At 39.6% G+C, this 15,042-nt stretch overlaps 1 protein-coding gene across 11 annotated transcripts in view; it reads left to right on the top strand.

Moving 5' to 3' along the window:
- Positions 1–15,042, top strand: part of MAP4 (microtubule associated protein 4) — a 170,612-nt gene that overhangs the window by 49,569 nt on the left and 106,001 nt on the right. For all 11 annotated transcript variants that reach the window (XR_003430893.1, XM_027097067.1, XM_027097068.1 and 8 more), the window contains exon 2: positions 10,967–11,208. Coding sequence is in view for 10 of the 11 variants with exons in the window: in XM_027097067.1 (XP_026952868.1) it covers positions 10,986–11,208 (223 nt within the window). In the remaining variant the exon portion in view is untranslated. The remainder of the gene's footprint in view (positions 1–10,966; positions 11,209–15,042) is intronic.

Below are 15,042 nucleotides of genomic sequence, written 5' to 3'. Positions count from 1 at the left end.
TGTGTGTGTGTGTGTGTGTGTGTGTGTGTGTGTGTGTGTGTGTGTGTATTTGGAAGATTTAAAAATACTGTTTCAATTTCTTTAATTGATTTGGTACTGTTTAGGTTTTGTATTATATTTTGGATCAGTTTTTGTGATATATACTCTTTTAGGAATTGATATTTTTTATCCGATCTTCAAATTTGTTGGCATAGTTTTATATTCTCTTTTTTTCTCTCTCCTGCATTTGTGGCATTATTCATTTTCCTTCCTAAAATTGTTCATTTGTGCCTTCTCTTCCTTTTTTGTCAGTCTTCCCAGTGGTTTGTTAACTTTATCAGTCCTCAAAGAGGACTTTTGCTTTGCTGATCTCCTCTTCTGTTTCCTTTTTTTTTTTAGGATCAATCTTTTTTTTTTTTTTAATGTATTTATTTATTTATGGCTGCATTGGGTCTGCGTTGCTGCACGCGGGCTTTTTCTAGTTGCGGCAAGTGGGGGCTAATCTTCATTGTGGTGCACAGGCCTCTCATTGAGGTAGGTTCTCGCTGCATAGCACTGGTTCTAGGCGCGTGGGCTTCAGTAGTGTGGCACGCAGGCTCAGTAGTTGTGGCTCGCAGGCTCTAGAGCACAGGCTCAGTAGTTGTGGCACATGGGCTTAGTTGCTCTGCGGCATGTGGGATCTTCCCGGACCAGGGCTCGAACCCATGTCCCCTGCATTGGCAGGCGGATTCTCAACCACTGCGCCACCAGGGAAGTCCATCCTCTTCTGTTTCTTTGTGCTTTATTTTTGTTCATGATTTTATTTCCTTCCTTTGATTTTATTCAGATTTATTTTTATCTAACTCTTAAGATGTATGTTAACTAATTAATTTTGTTCTTCCTTTTCTAATATAAGCACTTAAGGCTGGAGACATTCTTAAATTCCCTCTTTAGGTGTATTCCACAAACTTTGCTATATAATATTTTTGGTATTATTCAGTTCTAGTATTTTTTCATTTCTATTATGGTTTAACTCATGGGTTATTGGTAGTGCTTTAAAATTTCCTAATACATTAAAAAATTCAGGTTTTTATTTCTAGCTTATTTATATGTTTCATAAATGTGGATTGTATAATAATGTTTAAAATATGAGACTTTATTTCCTAGTATACATTTATTTTAAAAAGAAAGTTTCATGTGTGCTAGAAGAGAAAGTGTCTTCTCCAGTGTACTCTGTAGTCCAGTAGTTGAAACCTGTATACTGAGTTGCTCATAGCTTATATTGTATTTGCTGATTTTTGTCTACTTGATGTGTCAGTTGCTGGGAGAGGTGTATTACAATATCCCCCTATGAAGGAGGATTCATCTATTTCTCCTCATTACTATCAGTTTTATGTATTTTTACACATCTGTGTTGTTAGGTATGTACAAGTTTGATATTTAATATTGATAACTCTTAGTGAATTAAACTTTTTGTCATTTTATTTCTACTAATGATTTTTTGCTTAGAGTTGATTTTGCTTGATATTTATGTACACCAATCTGGTATGCCTTTTTGTTACACAGTTGAATGTTCTGCAGTAGATGCTACTGGTACCCTGTCTGGATCCCCTTAACCAGCCAGTGTGTCTCTCAGCCAATGAGTGCCTTGACGAGGGTTACAGAAACCTGGCCCCCTTCCCTCATGGCGGCACTGACTCAGTGCTGCTGTTGTGCTCTACAGCTTCCCAGGGAAGAGGCAGAGAGGGGGACTCGGCTGAAACCAGTGCTGGCTCCCTTCCTTCTACATCTTTCTCCTGAAGGCACTCCCTCTATAAACCACTTCTATAAAAATCCCATTTCAGGCTCTGCTTCTAGTAAACTGGATCTAAAGCACCTATCCTCCCAACAAGGGAGAACTTTATCTCTTTCTAGTGTTAAGTTTTACAAATCCTGTTTTATGTTTCATTTTGATGAACTTTATCTTTAGTGTATTAGGTAGATTATTGCTTAATTCAGTAGCTCTCAATTGTGGGTGTCCTTCAGAATTAACTCTGAAAAACTGAAATTGCTCAACTCTGTCTCTGATTGATTCTGTTCCAGTGGCTTTTCACTTTTAACTCAGATCTTTTCCTCTATTTCAGGTAAAATGTTCAAAGTTATGGTAAATAATAACTTGAAAGATTCCTTTGACTTTTTACTTTGCTTGCTCAGTTTTCACTTAAAAGTAATTTTTTTATTTTTTACTTTCAGGCTTTTTTCCCCCTCTTTTTGAACACATCTGTAAGGTACTTTTATGTTAAAGGTAAGACATCACTAAGGTTGTTCTATAAAGTGCCTACTAAGTACTCCCATAGAGTTTATGCCATCTTCTTTGCTGCTCAGAAGAGCTGAGCTACTGTGCCCCAATGCTGATTCCGTGCCTTGGACCAACAGTGGAAGGAAGAGCCAGCAGGCTCCTTTAGCTGGGCAAATGTTGACCCCAGCAAGAAAAGGCTGGTGTCGTGATATAGAACAAAGCACAACCAGTAGAATGCCTGTGCGTTTAATGAGTGCCTATGAGGTGGCCCTTTATTATACTAGATGCCTAGGATAAAAGGTGAAAAAGATGCTGTCTTTTGCATCTCAGAACTCAGAGTCCAAGGCGGGCTCTGAAAGAGACATACGTTGTAGATAAATAATTACAGAAGTATCAGAAGTATCACAAATCCCTATCTACTCTTAGTTCTATCTTCCATTTCCCCTCACTTTCACTGACATTTTCTACAATAAAGTGTGGCATACTGTGGCTCTGAACTTCAGGAGAAACTTCACTTGATGGAGAGGTTTTGTTTTTCTTTCTTTCTTTTTTTTTTTTTTTTTTTTAATTTATTTTTGGCTACGTTGGGTCTTTGTTGCTGCGCGCGGGCTTTCTCTAGTTCTGGCTAGCGGGGGCTACTCTTGTTGTGGTTCGTGGGCTTCTTATTGCGGTGGCTTCTCTTGTTGCGGCACACAGGCCCTAGAGCTTGTGAGCTACAGTAGCTGTGGCACGTGGGCTCAGTAGTTGTGGCCCGCAGGCTCTATAGCACAGGCTCAGTAGTTGTGGCACACGGGCTTAGTTGCTTCTCTGCATGTGGGATCTTCCTGGACCAGGGCCTGAATTGAACCCGTGCCCTCTGCATTGGCAGGCGGATTCTTAACCACTGTGCCACCAGGGAAGTCCCAAGAGGTTTTTCTTAAATAAAATAGTTCTCAAAAGCTAAGAGCTGATCAAGTGTGATTACTTCATCCAATTTCCCCAGGCTAAGTAGCTTAAAATTCTATAATATATTTGTTACTCCTTGACAGAGACATGTGAGCTGATACTATAGAGATTTAACATTGCAATAATTATAAAAGTGATAGTAACATGATGGTGGTAGCTGATCTCTTGAACAAAAACGATTTGTTTTTGTCACATTGCATCATGTTGTTGTGCTTTTCTAAAAGCAGAGAGCTATTTTTGTTGCCCTGCCTAATAATGATAAGATGACCAGCATGGAGAGCTGGCTCGTCTGGTTACTCCCTGTTGGCTTTTTTTTCATGATTGCTCTGGCACGGGCCATGTTTAGAAAGTAGGAGAAATGAGGTGAATATTCTTAATTACTGATGACCTTCCACCTTTAATCTGTTTATTCTTCTTTTTCTTTGAGGTTTTTTTTTTGAAAAAATAATTTATTTTTATTTATTTATTTTTGGCTGCGTTGGGTCTTCGTTGCTGCACGTGGGCTTTCTCTAGTTGCGGCCAGCGGGGGCTACTCTTCCTTGTGGTGCATGTGCTTCTCATTGCAGTGGCTTCTCTTGTTGCGGAGCACGGGCTCTAGGCATGTGGGCTTCAGTAGTTGCGGCACGCGGGCTCAGTAGTGGTGGCTCACAGGTTCTAGAGTACAGGCTCAGTAGTTGTGGTGCACAGGCTTAGTTGCTCTGCGGCATGTGGGATCTTCCTGGACCAGGGCTCGAACACGTGTCCCCTGCTTTAGCAGGCGGATTCTTAACCACTGTGCCACCAGGGAAGTCACTGTTGATTCTTTTTCCAGTTCTGACTTTTTGTAGCTTTGGCATCTCTGATTAATTTCAGATTAGACATGGTTTTTATGAACTTCCATTTACCATTTTAGAACTGTCTGTTTAGTTATCCCCTTCGTTTTGTCGGCTTTTGCTGTTTTGGCCCATCTTCTGTATAAAGTAATCCACTAAGAGAAGATATACACATCACTTAGACATGGTCTTTCCCCTTTGGGACCTAGTAGGTTACAGGAGTTGCTAGTATATACAGCTCACTACAGTATAGATCAGACTGTACTGTTTGTTACAATAGAAGTATAGATGATGTATTAGTTCTGAATGATACTGGGAGAACAGATTCTAAAAAGGAATCAGAGAAAAGGTGATAGGATGTGGATCTCGATTTCAAGACTAACAAGGAGAAAGTAAAGAGAATTTGAAGTGTGGAGAGCAATATGAGCAAGAGTATACAGTGATAAAGTCAATGGTCTGCTTGTAAAATGGCAGCTGGTCCCATGTGACTAAAATATAGAGAGCCCCAAGTAGAAAACTGCTGATGGTTGTAGTAGGTGGTAGGACTGGGTCTTCTAGGATTGTGTGGCCTTGATATCACACTAAGGAGTTTTGTTTTGTTTTTAAATAGGCATTGGGGTCCTTTTAAATCAACTGGTATGTTTTCCTGATATTAGGAATCTTCCCAACTGCCTTTAAGAAGAAAAGGTAGAGCAAAAAAATTGATTTTGAAGTATAGTGATACCATTGTGTCCGGTTAAAGCAGAGACTGTAAAATTCCAAGATTTTGCCAGTTTTGTCACACCCTGCATCTGTGTCTGGTGTTCTCTGGGTCTCCTCTTAGTCTGATCCTCAATCCCGGTTTCATTTATAAGTAATTCATTTTCTCTGATTCTTTTTTTGTCATCTGTTAAAGTGAGGGAATTGGATCCTAGATTATTTGAACTGGTGTTTTTTAAAAAGCCTTTAGAGATCTTAAGTGTTTAGAAATAATTTATGGATAAGAGTAAGCAAACTCTGAATGTTTTTTTGTCTGTTAGACTGAGGTTAGACTAACTGGGATGAAAGTATTAAAAAATACTTTCTCTTTTTTCAAAATTTGGGGGCATTAGGTATTGAGAATCATCTTAAGGTTCGCTCTTCTTTTAAAAAAATTGAGATAAAATTGAAGATTTGGTCTTGAGGACAGTTATAACAGAAATGTAAGTGCTGTGTCATTGTCATCTCTTGTTTTGGCACATATAACTGGACTTCAGCAGACATCATGCCATCTGTATCACATGGCTAACAGTGGGAGGTATCTAGTGTAGATTCTTCTTCTTGGGGAAATAGATTCAAATTCACTTGGATAGAAATGTGGCAGGTGCTTGTTTAGAGATCCAAAATGCATTCAGTCAGGACCGAATCTAAGCTGCCTGGATAGTCCCTGTAAGTAAGTAAGCTAGGCTTTAAGCCTTGTGCTGCAAGGTCTTAGGTATGTGAATATGTGTGTGCATGTGTGTGCAGTGTTTTATACTTACAGGACAGGGCTTCCTAAACTAGCAGTGGGAAAAGGAACACTTTGTTTTGGGGACTACATGGAAGTAATGTGTATCAGTGTGTTCTTTCATATAGGAATGTCACTGGTTGATGGCCTCAGCTATTCTGGTAATCAAGGGCTCTCTCCTGTTGCTAATCCTGTGATGAGCAGGACAAATGGTGGTGATGAACAGAACCCCGCTGAGCCTGGAAATTCCATCATTTGGTCATAGTACAGCTGTTGTCCTTGTAGTGGGTAGGGAGGCACCTGGGGGTGGAAAGTTAATATATTCCACAGGGGGTTTGGAGTTTATTGCTCAGGACAGTCAAGATGTTGCTGAGCTGTCTGTTGCTGTTTCCAGTCTGGTTCTGGGGAGGAGCAGGAGAAATTTAGCTTAGCTTCAGGGATCGTAAGTGCCTGTGAGCTGTATAAGGACCCCTAGAGGTCCTTAATAAATATTTGGTTTTACTTTGAATGAAATACTGTTTCAACTGAAAGTATAAATCAAGGTTTTCTAGTTAAATAAATTAAAAACAGAACACAGCCTCCAGACAGATAAGGTTCAGCTTGATATGTAATAGGCCTCTGAAAGAAATTCATTAAAACAAATCTGAGGAATAAAGTCCCCACTTAGTCACTGAAAGCTTGCTAGGCAAACTAAAAAAGTCTCATGTTGAATGTGAAATCTTTATGATGCAGACTATACCTTTAAGCATGTCAGATTATAAATGGTCTCTGGAACTGTCTGGGATGCTGGGTTTCTTCCAAGCTTGAGGAATAAGCCCTACATTTTTGGCCACAGCACTGTCCTGGGATAGCAGCTTAGTGCTGGCTTCAGAATTCTCCGTCATGGAAAAAAAAGTGTAGAAGAAAATATTAGCCCATGTATCTTTACAGTTCTGTGTCTTGTCCATAACTCACCCCTCCACCCCACCCCCCACCCCCCAAACAGAACAGAATATCCATCATGGGTACAATTTAAGTGAGTATTATGAACAGTCTCCTACCTTTAAGAATTATTATTAAATGTTTCTTTTTTAAATTGGTTATTTGGAACTCAGAATACATTTTCCTTAGATAAACAATGTTATAAATGATAATTTTGGTTCTAAACTAGTCCCAATTACTGAGAAGAAAGTTTCTTTCTTTTTTCTAAAACTGACAGGCAGTGTTTTGAAAGGTGTTGAGCTTGCCCATGGCGTTGTCACCTCCCTTTCTCTTACCTCCTAGGGTCTGTGGGCCCACGTACCTTCTCCCTACTTTGGTACCTTATCCAGGTCTGCTTTGTTCCCTGAAATATTCCATGTTGCTAAATTATGTTCTTCCTTTTTATCCTAAAACCAGAAACTCAGACACTTTCAATGGAATTTATCTCTGGGGTTAGGAGGAAAGCTACTTGCTAACTAAAGTCACATAAGGTGGAATGATGGTCCTTCAAGGGGTGTATGTCCCCTTATTACCCCCCTTTAAATTGTGAAATAGGATTCTGTACTTTAAAAGAGAATGCTGGCTGCTGCATTGAATGAATCTTGGTAGAAGTTTGAATCTTGGTAGAAGTTTGGCTACTGTGACTGAGTGAAATGAAAATATTACAGTGGTTATGAAAAGTGTGAGTATGTTGGTGGGAATTAGGCTTCTGTTCTTCCTTTTCATGAGTTTTCTTCCTCCAGTTTAGTTTCAAAGCAGCACCTTTGGTCAGGGGCGGGGATGGGGGGAGGTTAGTAAGGGAGGACAGAGGCAACAACAGGCCATTTGCAAACTAGAATGCTAATTTCTCATCAGCCAGAATGAGCACAGATCCCAACTGAGTGACTATAGATATGACTGACCTAAAATTTTCACAAGGACTTCTGGGAACTTGAAAACTTGCCCATACTTCTGTGCATTTAAGTTAGATATGAACACTATTTAATCTGTATAGACCTAGAAAATATTTTTTCTTTATTTTTTTTAATTAAAAAATTTTTTTTTGCGGTACACGGGCAGGCTCTGGACGCACAAGCTCAGCGGCCATAGCTTATCGAGCCCAGCCGCTCTGCGGCATGTGAGATCTTCCCGGACCGGGGCACGAACCCGTGTCCCCTGCATCGGCAGGTGGACTCTCAACCACTGCACCACCAGGGAAGCCCTAGAAAATATTTTTAGTTCAGTAATTAATTCCAGAGTTTGTGATCTGAAGAAAACCATACAACAGAGAAGGCACTTGTGATCTCATTATGTATTCTTATTTACTCTTTATGAGCACATAGCTATTAATAGTAAAAGAATAGTCAAGAGGCCAAAATTCTCTTCTGTGCTTCATCATCATGTCCTGTCATTTCCTCTTGCCTTGGTTTACCTAGGTATTTTCAAAACGTTCTCACCATATAGTTTCACAGCAGGCATGAAGTCAGAATGAAGGATCAGATGTCCAGAGTGCTATGCTTGAAAACGGTATGCTCTTGGTGCCTGGTTAAATAATATGGGGCTTATTTTCTTGTAGAGTGGTGTCAAGTCTCCTTTGATGTTAGCCAGAACTGGGTGGAGTTTCTTAAGCTCCAGTCAGATTTGCTCAAGCAGGCACTGTGCACTGGGTAGTTGGTTTTTAGTCTCCCTTTGCCGAAAGGCTTTTTAGCTTGCTTTTTTTTTTTTTTTTGCGGTACGCGGGCCTCTCACTGTTGGGGCCTCTCCCGTTGCGGAGCACAGGCTCCGGACACGCGGGCTCAGTGGCCATGGCTCACGGGCCCAGCCGCTGCGTGGCACGTGGGATCTTCTCGGACCGGGGCACGAACCCACGTCCCCTGCGTCGGCAGGCGGACTCTCAACCACTGCGCCACCAGGGAAGCCCCTTTTTACCTTTTAATAAACCTGAACCCAGTTATAATTGAGAGCACTTGATGTATAAAATAATAGTCACACAGAGAATCTATATGAAGTTTGTTTATTTCTAATTTAAGTGATGAAACTGAATTATAAGTAGCTTATAGAATAGTCAACCTCAAGAATCGTTTAACATACCACTCTCATTTTACAGCCTAGGGAACTCAGCCCCGGAAGGTGACTCACTCAAAGCCATAGTGAGAATCAGACTGAACTAGTGAAGCATGGAAACTTCTTTAACCAGCTTTCGTTTCTTGCCTCCTATCAACAAATCCATTTAAAGTTAATAGAACAGGGAACTATATTCAATATCTTGTAATAACCTATAACGGAAAAGAATCTGAAAAAGAATATGTATATAACTGAATCACTTTGCTGTACACCTGAAACGTTGCAAATCAACTGTACTTAAATTAAAAAAATTCAAACTCAGTTAATTTTCTCTATTATCTATACAAATAGAGGAGGAAAAGCATAAATAGTCAATGAGAGAATTTTTTTAAGTAGATACTTCTCATTCACAAGGGTATGTTTTTGAATTTTCCTGTATATCCAGATTTGAGAAGAACACTGTGTCAGATCCATTTGTCCATAAAATACATAACTAAACATTTTAAGGCATGAATAAATATTGTGACCTTAAATGATGCTGTTAAGTGTGGGATGACATTCAGTCATGAAGTTATTAAGATCAATTCTGGATCACTTGCAGAACCAGCTTAACAGATCTGTAGAGCACCTAAGGAATTTATTGTACTTACACATATTTTAGAATAGAATAACTATAAAATTGAGTAGTCTTCTCTTTAATTTATTGAAAACTGGAGCTTTTTGGCTAAAAGCCAGTATTTTCACTTCCACTAGCTAGTATTGCTTTTACAGGGTCATTTTCCATAAGTAGATTGTGTTTGTGTGTGTGTGTGTGTGTGTGTGTGTGTGTGTGTGCGCGCGCGCGCGCTTAAATCATACTTCTATTTATATGTGATGACATGAAAAGAATAGCTAAACTGGTTTGAGATGCAGATGCTGGGTGGTTGGATGCATGTACTGGGAGCCAAGTGACCTTCCCACTTCCAGCTGTCTAATTTTCTATCAATTTTACCCTCTTAGACTGAATTTAAGCTGCTGTTCATATTCCATGAACCACATGTCAGCCCAGAAAATGGTTTGGGAGGTTGGGAGGCGGGGAGGAGGGGAAAGATTACAGTGAATAAAAAGTTGCCCTTTGAGAATCCGTACTCAGATAAATGAGGTTTAAAATGTATTGCTGGTTTTGTCTGTATTTTCATCAGTGTCCTAAATTAGGAAAAGTCTGAGAAGATTGCATGAAGTAAGTGTCATAATTACATATTTCTAGGACAAATAAATCTGTTGGGCTCTTATTGTATGTTGTTAAAGGTGGTACAGGTGTTCCTTACAAGTTCTCTTTGACAATGAAACTGCTTAATTATAGACATTCTTTATTGTTTTTTGTTCATAACAGCTTTCAAAGGCTAACTAGTAATAATAGCTATTATAGATAGAAAAGGGAAAAGCAGTTCCTCTTTATGGAACCCTTTGACATATGTCAGGCCTTTACAAAGTTCTTTATTTATTTTTATTTTCGGCTGCATTAGGTCTTCATTGCTGCGCGCGTGCTCTTCTCTGGTTGTGGCGAGTGGGGGCTACTCTTCATTGTGGTGGGCGGGCTTCTCATTGTGGTGGCTTCTTTTGTCGCGGAGCACAGGCTCTAGGCGTGCGGGCTCTAGAGCACAGGCTCAGTAGTTGTGGCGCACGGGCTTAGTTGCTCCGCGGCATGTGGGATCTTCCCGGACCAGGGCTCGAACCCGCGTCGCCTGCATTGGCAGGCAGATTCTTAACCACTGCGCCACCAGGGAAGTCCCCCATATACTTTTTAATTTCAGGTTATGTTTAAAAATGGAAAGCTTGGTGTTCTGCAAAGATGCTAATGTACATGACCACAGAGAGGGACTGCCTCCCCTAGGTAATTCAGGGAACGTTGTCTGTATTTTTCATGCCAGCAGGAAACTAGTAAGAGTAGTTCGGTTGACAGAGCCATGTCCAAGTGATTCATGAAGCACTGCTTACCCCTACAAGATAAAGTCCATATTCCTAATCCCTGGTAAATAAAAGTGACTTCATTTGCCTGATAATAATTAGCCCTTTTTTTTTAAAAATGGGAATATAACCTAATCTGACCTCCTTTTGTATATATTTTTAAGAATTATTCTGTGACATGATTTGGAAATTAAGATAAATGGAATAGTTGAAAGGGTTTTAAGACTTGAAATCAAAAGACCTGATTTGAATCTTACTGGCTGTAACCTTGGATAAATTGAGGGGTTTTTTTGCACTTCATTTTTCTTATTAATGAAAAGGGCAAAATGGCACTTGCTCTGTTTACCTCCCAGAGATGAAAGAAAAAGTGTTTACCTTGGGTAAGACTATCTGTTACAGAGCTGTGATTTTCTAATCTATAAAATGGGAGAGTCTCTTTTAGCTCTAAAATTTTAGATTTTAATTCCTTTTTTGTTTAAGATGATGACAAGAGTTTCTAGGAATGTTTTTCCCTTTGCAGTTCTCATCGTATGAAACATTTTTTTCCCCCTTAACCAGGCAGTTGCAGTGGTGCAGAATGGCAGACCTCAGTCTTGCAGATGCATTAACAGAGCCACCTCCAGAAATTGAGGAAGAGATAAAACGGGACTTTATTGCCACACTGGAGGCAGAGGCCTTTGATGATGTTGTGGGAGAAACTGTTGGAAAAACAGACTATATTCCTCTACTGGATGTTGATGAGAAAACCGGGAATTCGGAGTCAAAGAAGAAACCATGCTCAGACACTAGCCAGGCTGAAGGTAAGTAATTAAGCCAGACTGGATAGATAGGTTCAGAAAGTAGATAAGGGATTATGCTTTGGGTCATAATCTTAGAAACCTTTGAGGAAACTGAACTGAGTTTTGTAGTATAGGCTAGTAACTTTCTCTTTATCTAAATTTCTTGGAAACCAAGGAGGTAGGTTCATTACCCTTCAGTAGAGTATGTGTTCTTGAAGCTGTAGATTACTCTTAACCCTAAAGTTCCTTCTGTAATGTCTCAACGGCTATATAATTTGCCTCTTAATTTCCTAAATTAAACTGTCTGCTGTGCCTTTTCTTTGAAAGTAGCTTTGTAAAGTTAGATACTTTAAATTCTGTATTTATACCAAGACAATTTGGAACAGAGTTAGATGCCACCTGTCTTTGAGTGTAATCCTAGGTCAGGATTAAAAAATGGGTTAAACCCTTTCAAAGAGATTTGCTGTCTTTATATATTGCTGGTCAGATTTGCTAACATTTGATTGAGGATTTTTGCATCTATGTGCATGTGGGATATTGGTCTGTTGTTTTCTTGTGAGGCCTTTGTCAGGTTTTAGAACTGAGGTCATGCTGACATCATAGAATGAGTTGGGAAGTGTTCCCTCCTATTCTGTTTTCTAGAACAGTTTGTGTCGAATTGATGTTTTTTTCTTTAATGTTTGACAGACTGTCAGTGAAGTCATCTGGATCTGGAGTTTTCTCTGTCAAGTTTTTAACTAGGAATTCAATTCGTTTAAGAGATACAGAACTGTTTTCTATCAAGTTTTCTATCTTTTCAAGTGAGCTTTGGTGTTTTGTATCTTTCAAGGAATTGGTCTGTTTCCTTTAAGTCATTGAATTAATGGAGATAAAATTATAATATTACCTTATTATTTTAATGTCTGTAGGATCTCTTGTCATGTCCTCTCTGTTTTCAATTCCTGCTTATAACTTTTAATATTTCCTTCCTTCTGCTTACTTTTAGTTGATTTGCTCTTTTTCTAGTTTTTTAAGGTGGCAGCTTAGATCATTGATTTGAAACATTTCTTTTCTAAAATAAGCATTTTTTAAAAATTGAGATATAATTGACATAAAACATTAGTTTCAGGTATACAACATAATGATTCAATATTTGTTTTTATTGTGAAATGATGACCACAAGTCTAGTTAACATCCATCACCATATATAGTTATGAATTTTTTTCCTCTTGTGATGAGAATTTCTAATATCTACTCTCTTAGCAACTTTCAAATATAGTACAGTGTTATTAACTATAGACACCATGCCATACATTGTATCCTCAGGACTTATTTATTTTATAACTTTTTAATTTTATTTATTTTGACTCCTTTCACCCATTTGCCCACCCCCCCCCTCTGGCAACCACCTAAAATAGGCTTTTTAAAAAAAAATTTACTTATTTATTTTATTTTTATCTGTGTTGGGTGTTTGTTGCGGTGCACGGGCTTTCTCTAGTTGCGGTGAGCAGGGGCTACTCTTTGTTGCAGTGCGCGGGCTTCTCATTATGCTGGCTTCTCTTGTTGCAGAGCACGGACTCTAGGCACGCGGGCTTCAATAGCTGCAGCATGCGGGCTCAATAGTTGTGGCTCGCGGGCTCTAGAGCTCAGGCTCAGTAGTTGTGGCGCACGGGCTTAGTTGCTCTGCGGCACGTGGTATCTTCCCGGACCAGGGCTCGAACCCATGTCCCCTGCATTGGCAGGCACATTCCTAATCACTGAGCTGCCAGGGAAGTCCCTGAATATTTTTTAAAATACTGTTTTAACTCCAACATTGGCTTATTATATATATTTCTTTTAAAAATTGTTTTATATTTGACCTAGAGTTTACTGTGTATGTTAATTTCTTCCAGTTTGCCTTCCAGTAATATTCTACCATTTCATGTATAGTGTAAAATTCCATGCAAAATAGTAAATGTCCAATTCCTCTGTCATTTTTTGTGTTATTGTCATACACATAATTTGACTTATGTTAGTTACCTACCTTGTTACTATTTTTGCTTTAGCTTGTCAATTATCTTTTAGAATGAATAAAAATATGGGAAAAATATACCTTTACTCTAATTTTTAATTAGAGTAATTTTCAAATACCATTTTCAAATACCATTTGGGGCATTCTTCATTTCTTTGTATAGACCCAAATTTCTGTCTAGCACCATAGTCCTTCTGCCTGAAAAGCTTGTAACACTTCTTTTATAGTACAAACATGCTTAGCAGTGAATTCTCTCAGCTTTGTTTTATTTGAAAAACAAACCTTAAGTTTTGGAAGGTACTTTTTGCTAGGTGTCCTATTCTGTGTTACTTTTTTCTTTCAGTAATTTAAAGGAAAATTAGTTGTCCTACTTGCATAGTTTCCTATGAGAAATCTGTTACAATCTTGATCATTGTTCTCCCCCCACCCCCACCCCCACCCCCACCTTCCAGGCTATCTTTATCTTGGGTTTTTAGCAGTTTGAATGTGTTGTTTAGGTGATATTTTGTTCAGTTTGAATGTGTTGTGTTTAGGTAATATTTTGTTATTTGTCCTTCTTGGCTTCTCTGAGCTTGATCTGTGCTTTGCCTCTTTCTTTCTCTCTTCTTCTGGGATTCGAGTTACATTTTTGTTAGATTTTTGAGTATTGTCCCACAGTTCTTAGATGCTCTATGTTTCATTTTGGGTACTTTCTTTTCATCTATCTTCAAATTCCCTGATTTTTTTCCTGGTTGCATTGAGTCTAATGATGAGCACTCAGTGGCATTCTTTATCTTTAATATCTTTACTGTTTTTAACTTCTAGCATTTCTGTTTGACTTTTAGAGTTTCCATCTCTCTGCTGAAATTATCCATCTGTTAATGCATATTTCTATCTCTTCCACTATAGACTTTAACACATTAATCATAATTATTTTAAATGTCTGTCCGGTAATTTGAACATCTGGGTCATCTCTCAGTCCGATTATTTTGTCTCTTTACTGTTTTTTTCTGGTACTTTTTATGTGTATCTTAATTTTTGAGTGAATGCTGGACCTCACATGTAAAACAGTAGAGACTGAAATAAAATATTTATGCCTGGAAATGAGTGTATGGTCAGGCCACTCAAGATGGCTGTTCTTTTGCTCTCTGTACATTCCCTTCTCGACCAGTGCCTGCTTCACCTGTACCCTACTCAAGTGCCGGACCTTCCTACACTCTTGCCCCTGCTCCAGCTGTTGATTGTTTTTATCGAAGGGGTAATGAGGGGCGTGCCTCTCTGCTGGTTTCCCTGGTAACTAATGAACCCACCTGACATAATTCTCTTATAACTGGTAATCCGCCCCCCCCCTCGCCCCGGCCGGCAGTGAAGACTGCCACCATGTCCTGCCTGCTGTCTGCCGCACACGGTGGGGTGTCTCTCCAGGACCTTGCTTCAGCTGTGTAAGGTTCCCCCATCCATTACACCGTTGATGTCTCTGTTGCTGACTCTGGGTTCTTTCTTCGGTTTTAGAGCTGGGCAAGCACAGACCTTGTAGGCCTGCGGGGTACAACCCAACAATGGGCAACTCTCTTCTTTTACTAGTTAATTAATACTTTCAAAGGGTTGAGTCAGTTTAGGCCAGGGCTGAGCTAGGGTTGGGCTTTGTTGTTGCTATGATGGTCTTCAGTGCATTACTGGCTTCAAATTCTTCCATTTCTGGTGCGTAGAGTAGGGACTGAGGTGCTGGAAAGCTTTTCTCAAAAGTTCTTTTCTGGGCTTCCTTGGTTGGCGCAGTGGTTGAGAGTCCGCCTGCTGATGCAGGGGACACGGGTTTGTGCCCCGGTCCGGGAAGATCCCACATGCCACGGAGCGGCTGGGCCCGTGAGCCGTGGCCACTGAGCCTG

This window comes from Aethalodelphis obliquidens, unplaced genomic scaffold, assembly GCF_003676395.1.
Source record: "Aethalodelphis obliquidens isolate GAN/ISIS:26980383/991018 unplaced genomic scaffold, ASM367639v1 scaffold111, whole genome shotgun sequence".
In the NCBI taxonomy this organism is placed as follows: Eukaryota; Metazoa; Chordata; class Mammalia; order Artiodactyla; family Delphinidae; genus Aethalodelphis; species Aethalodelphis obliquidens.
This window is presented reverse-complemented; position numbering and strand designations above follow the sequence as displayed.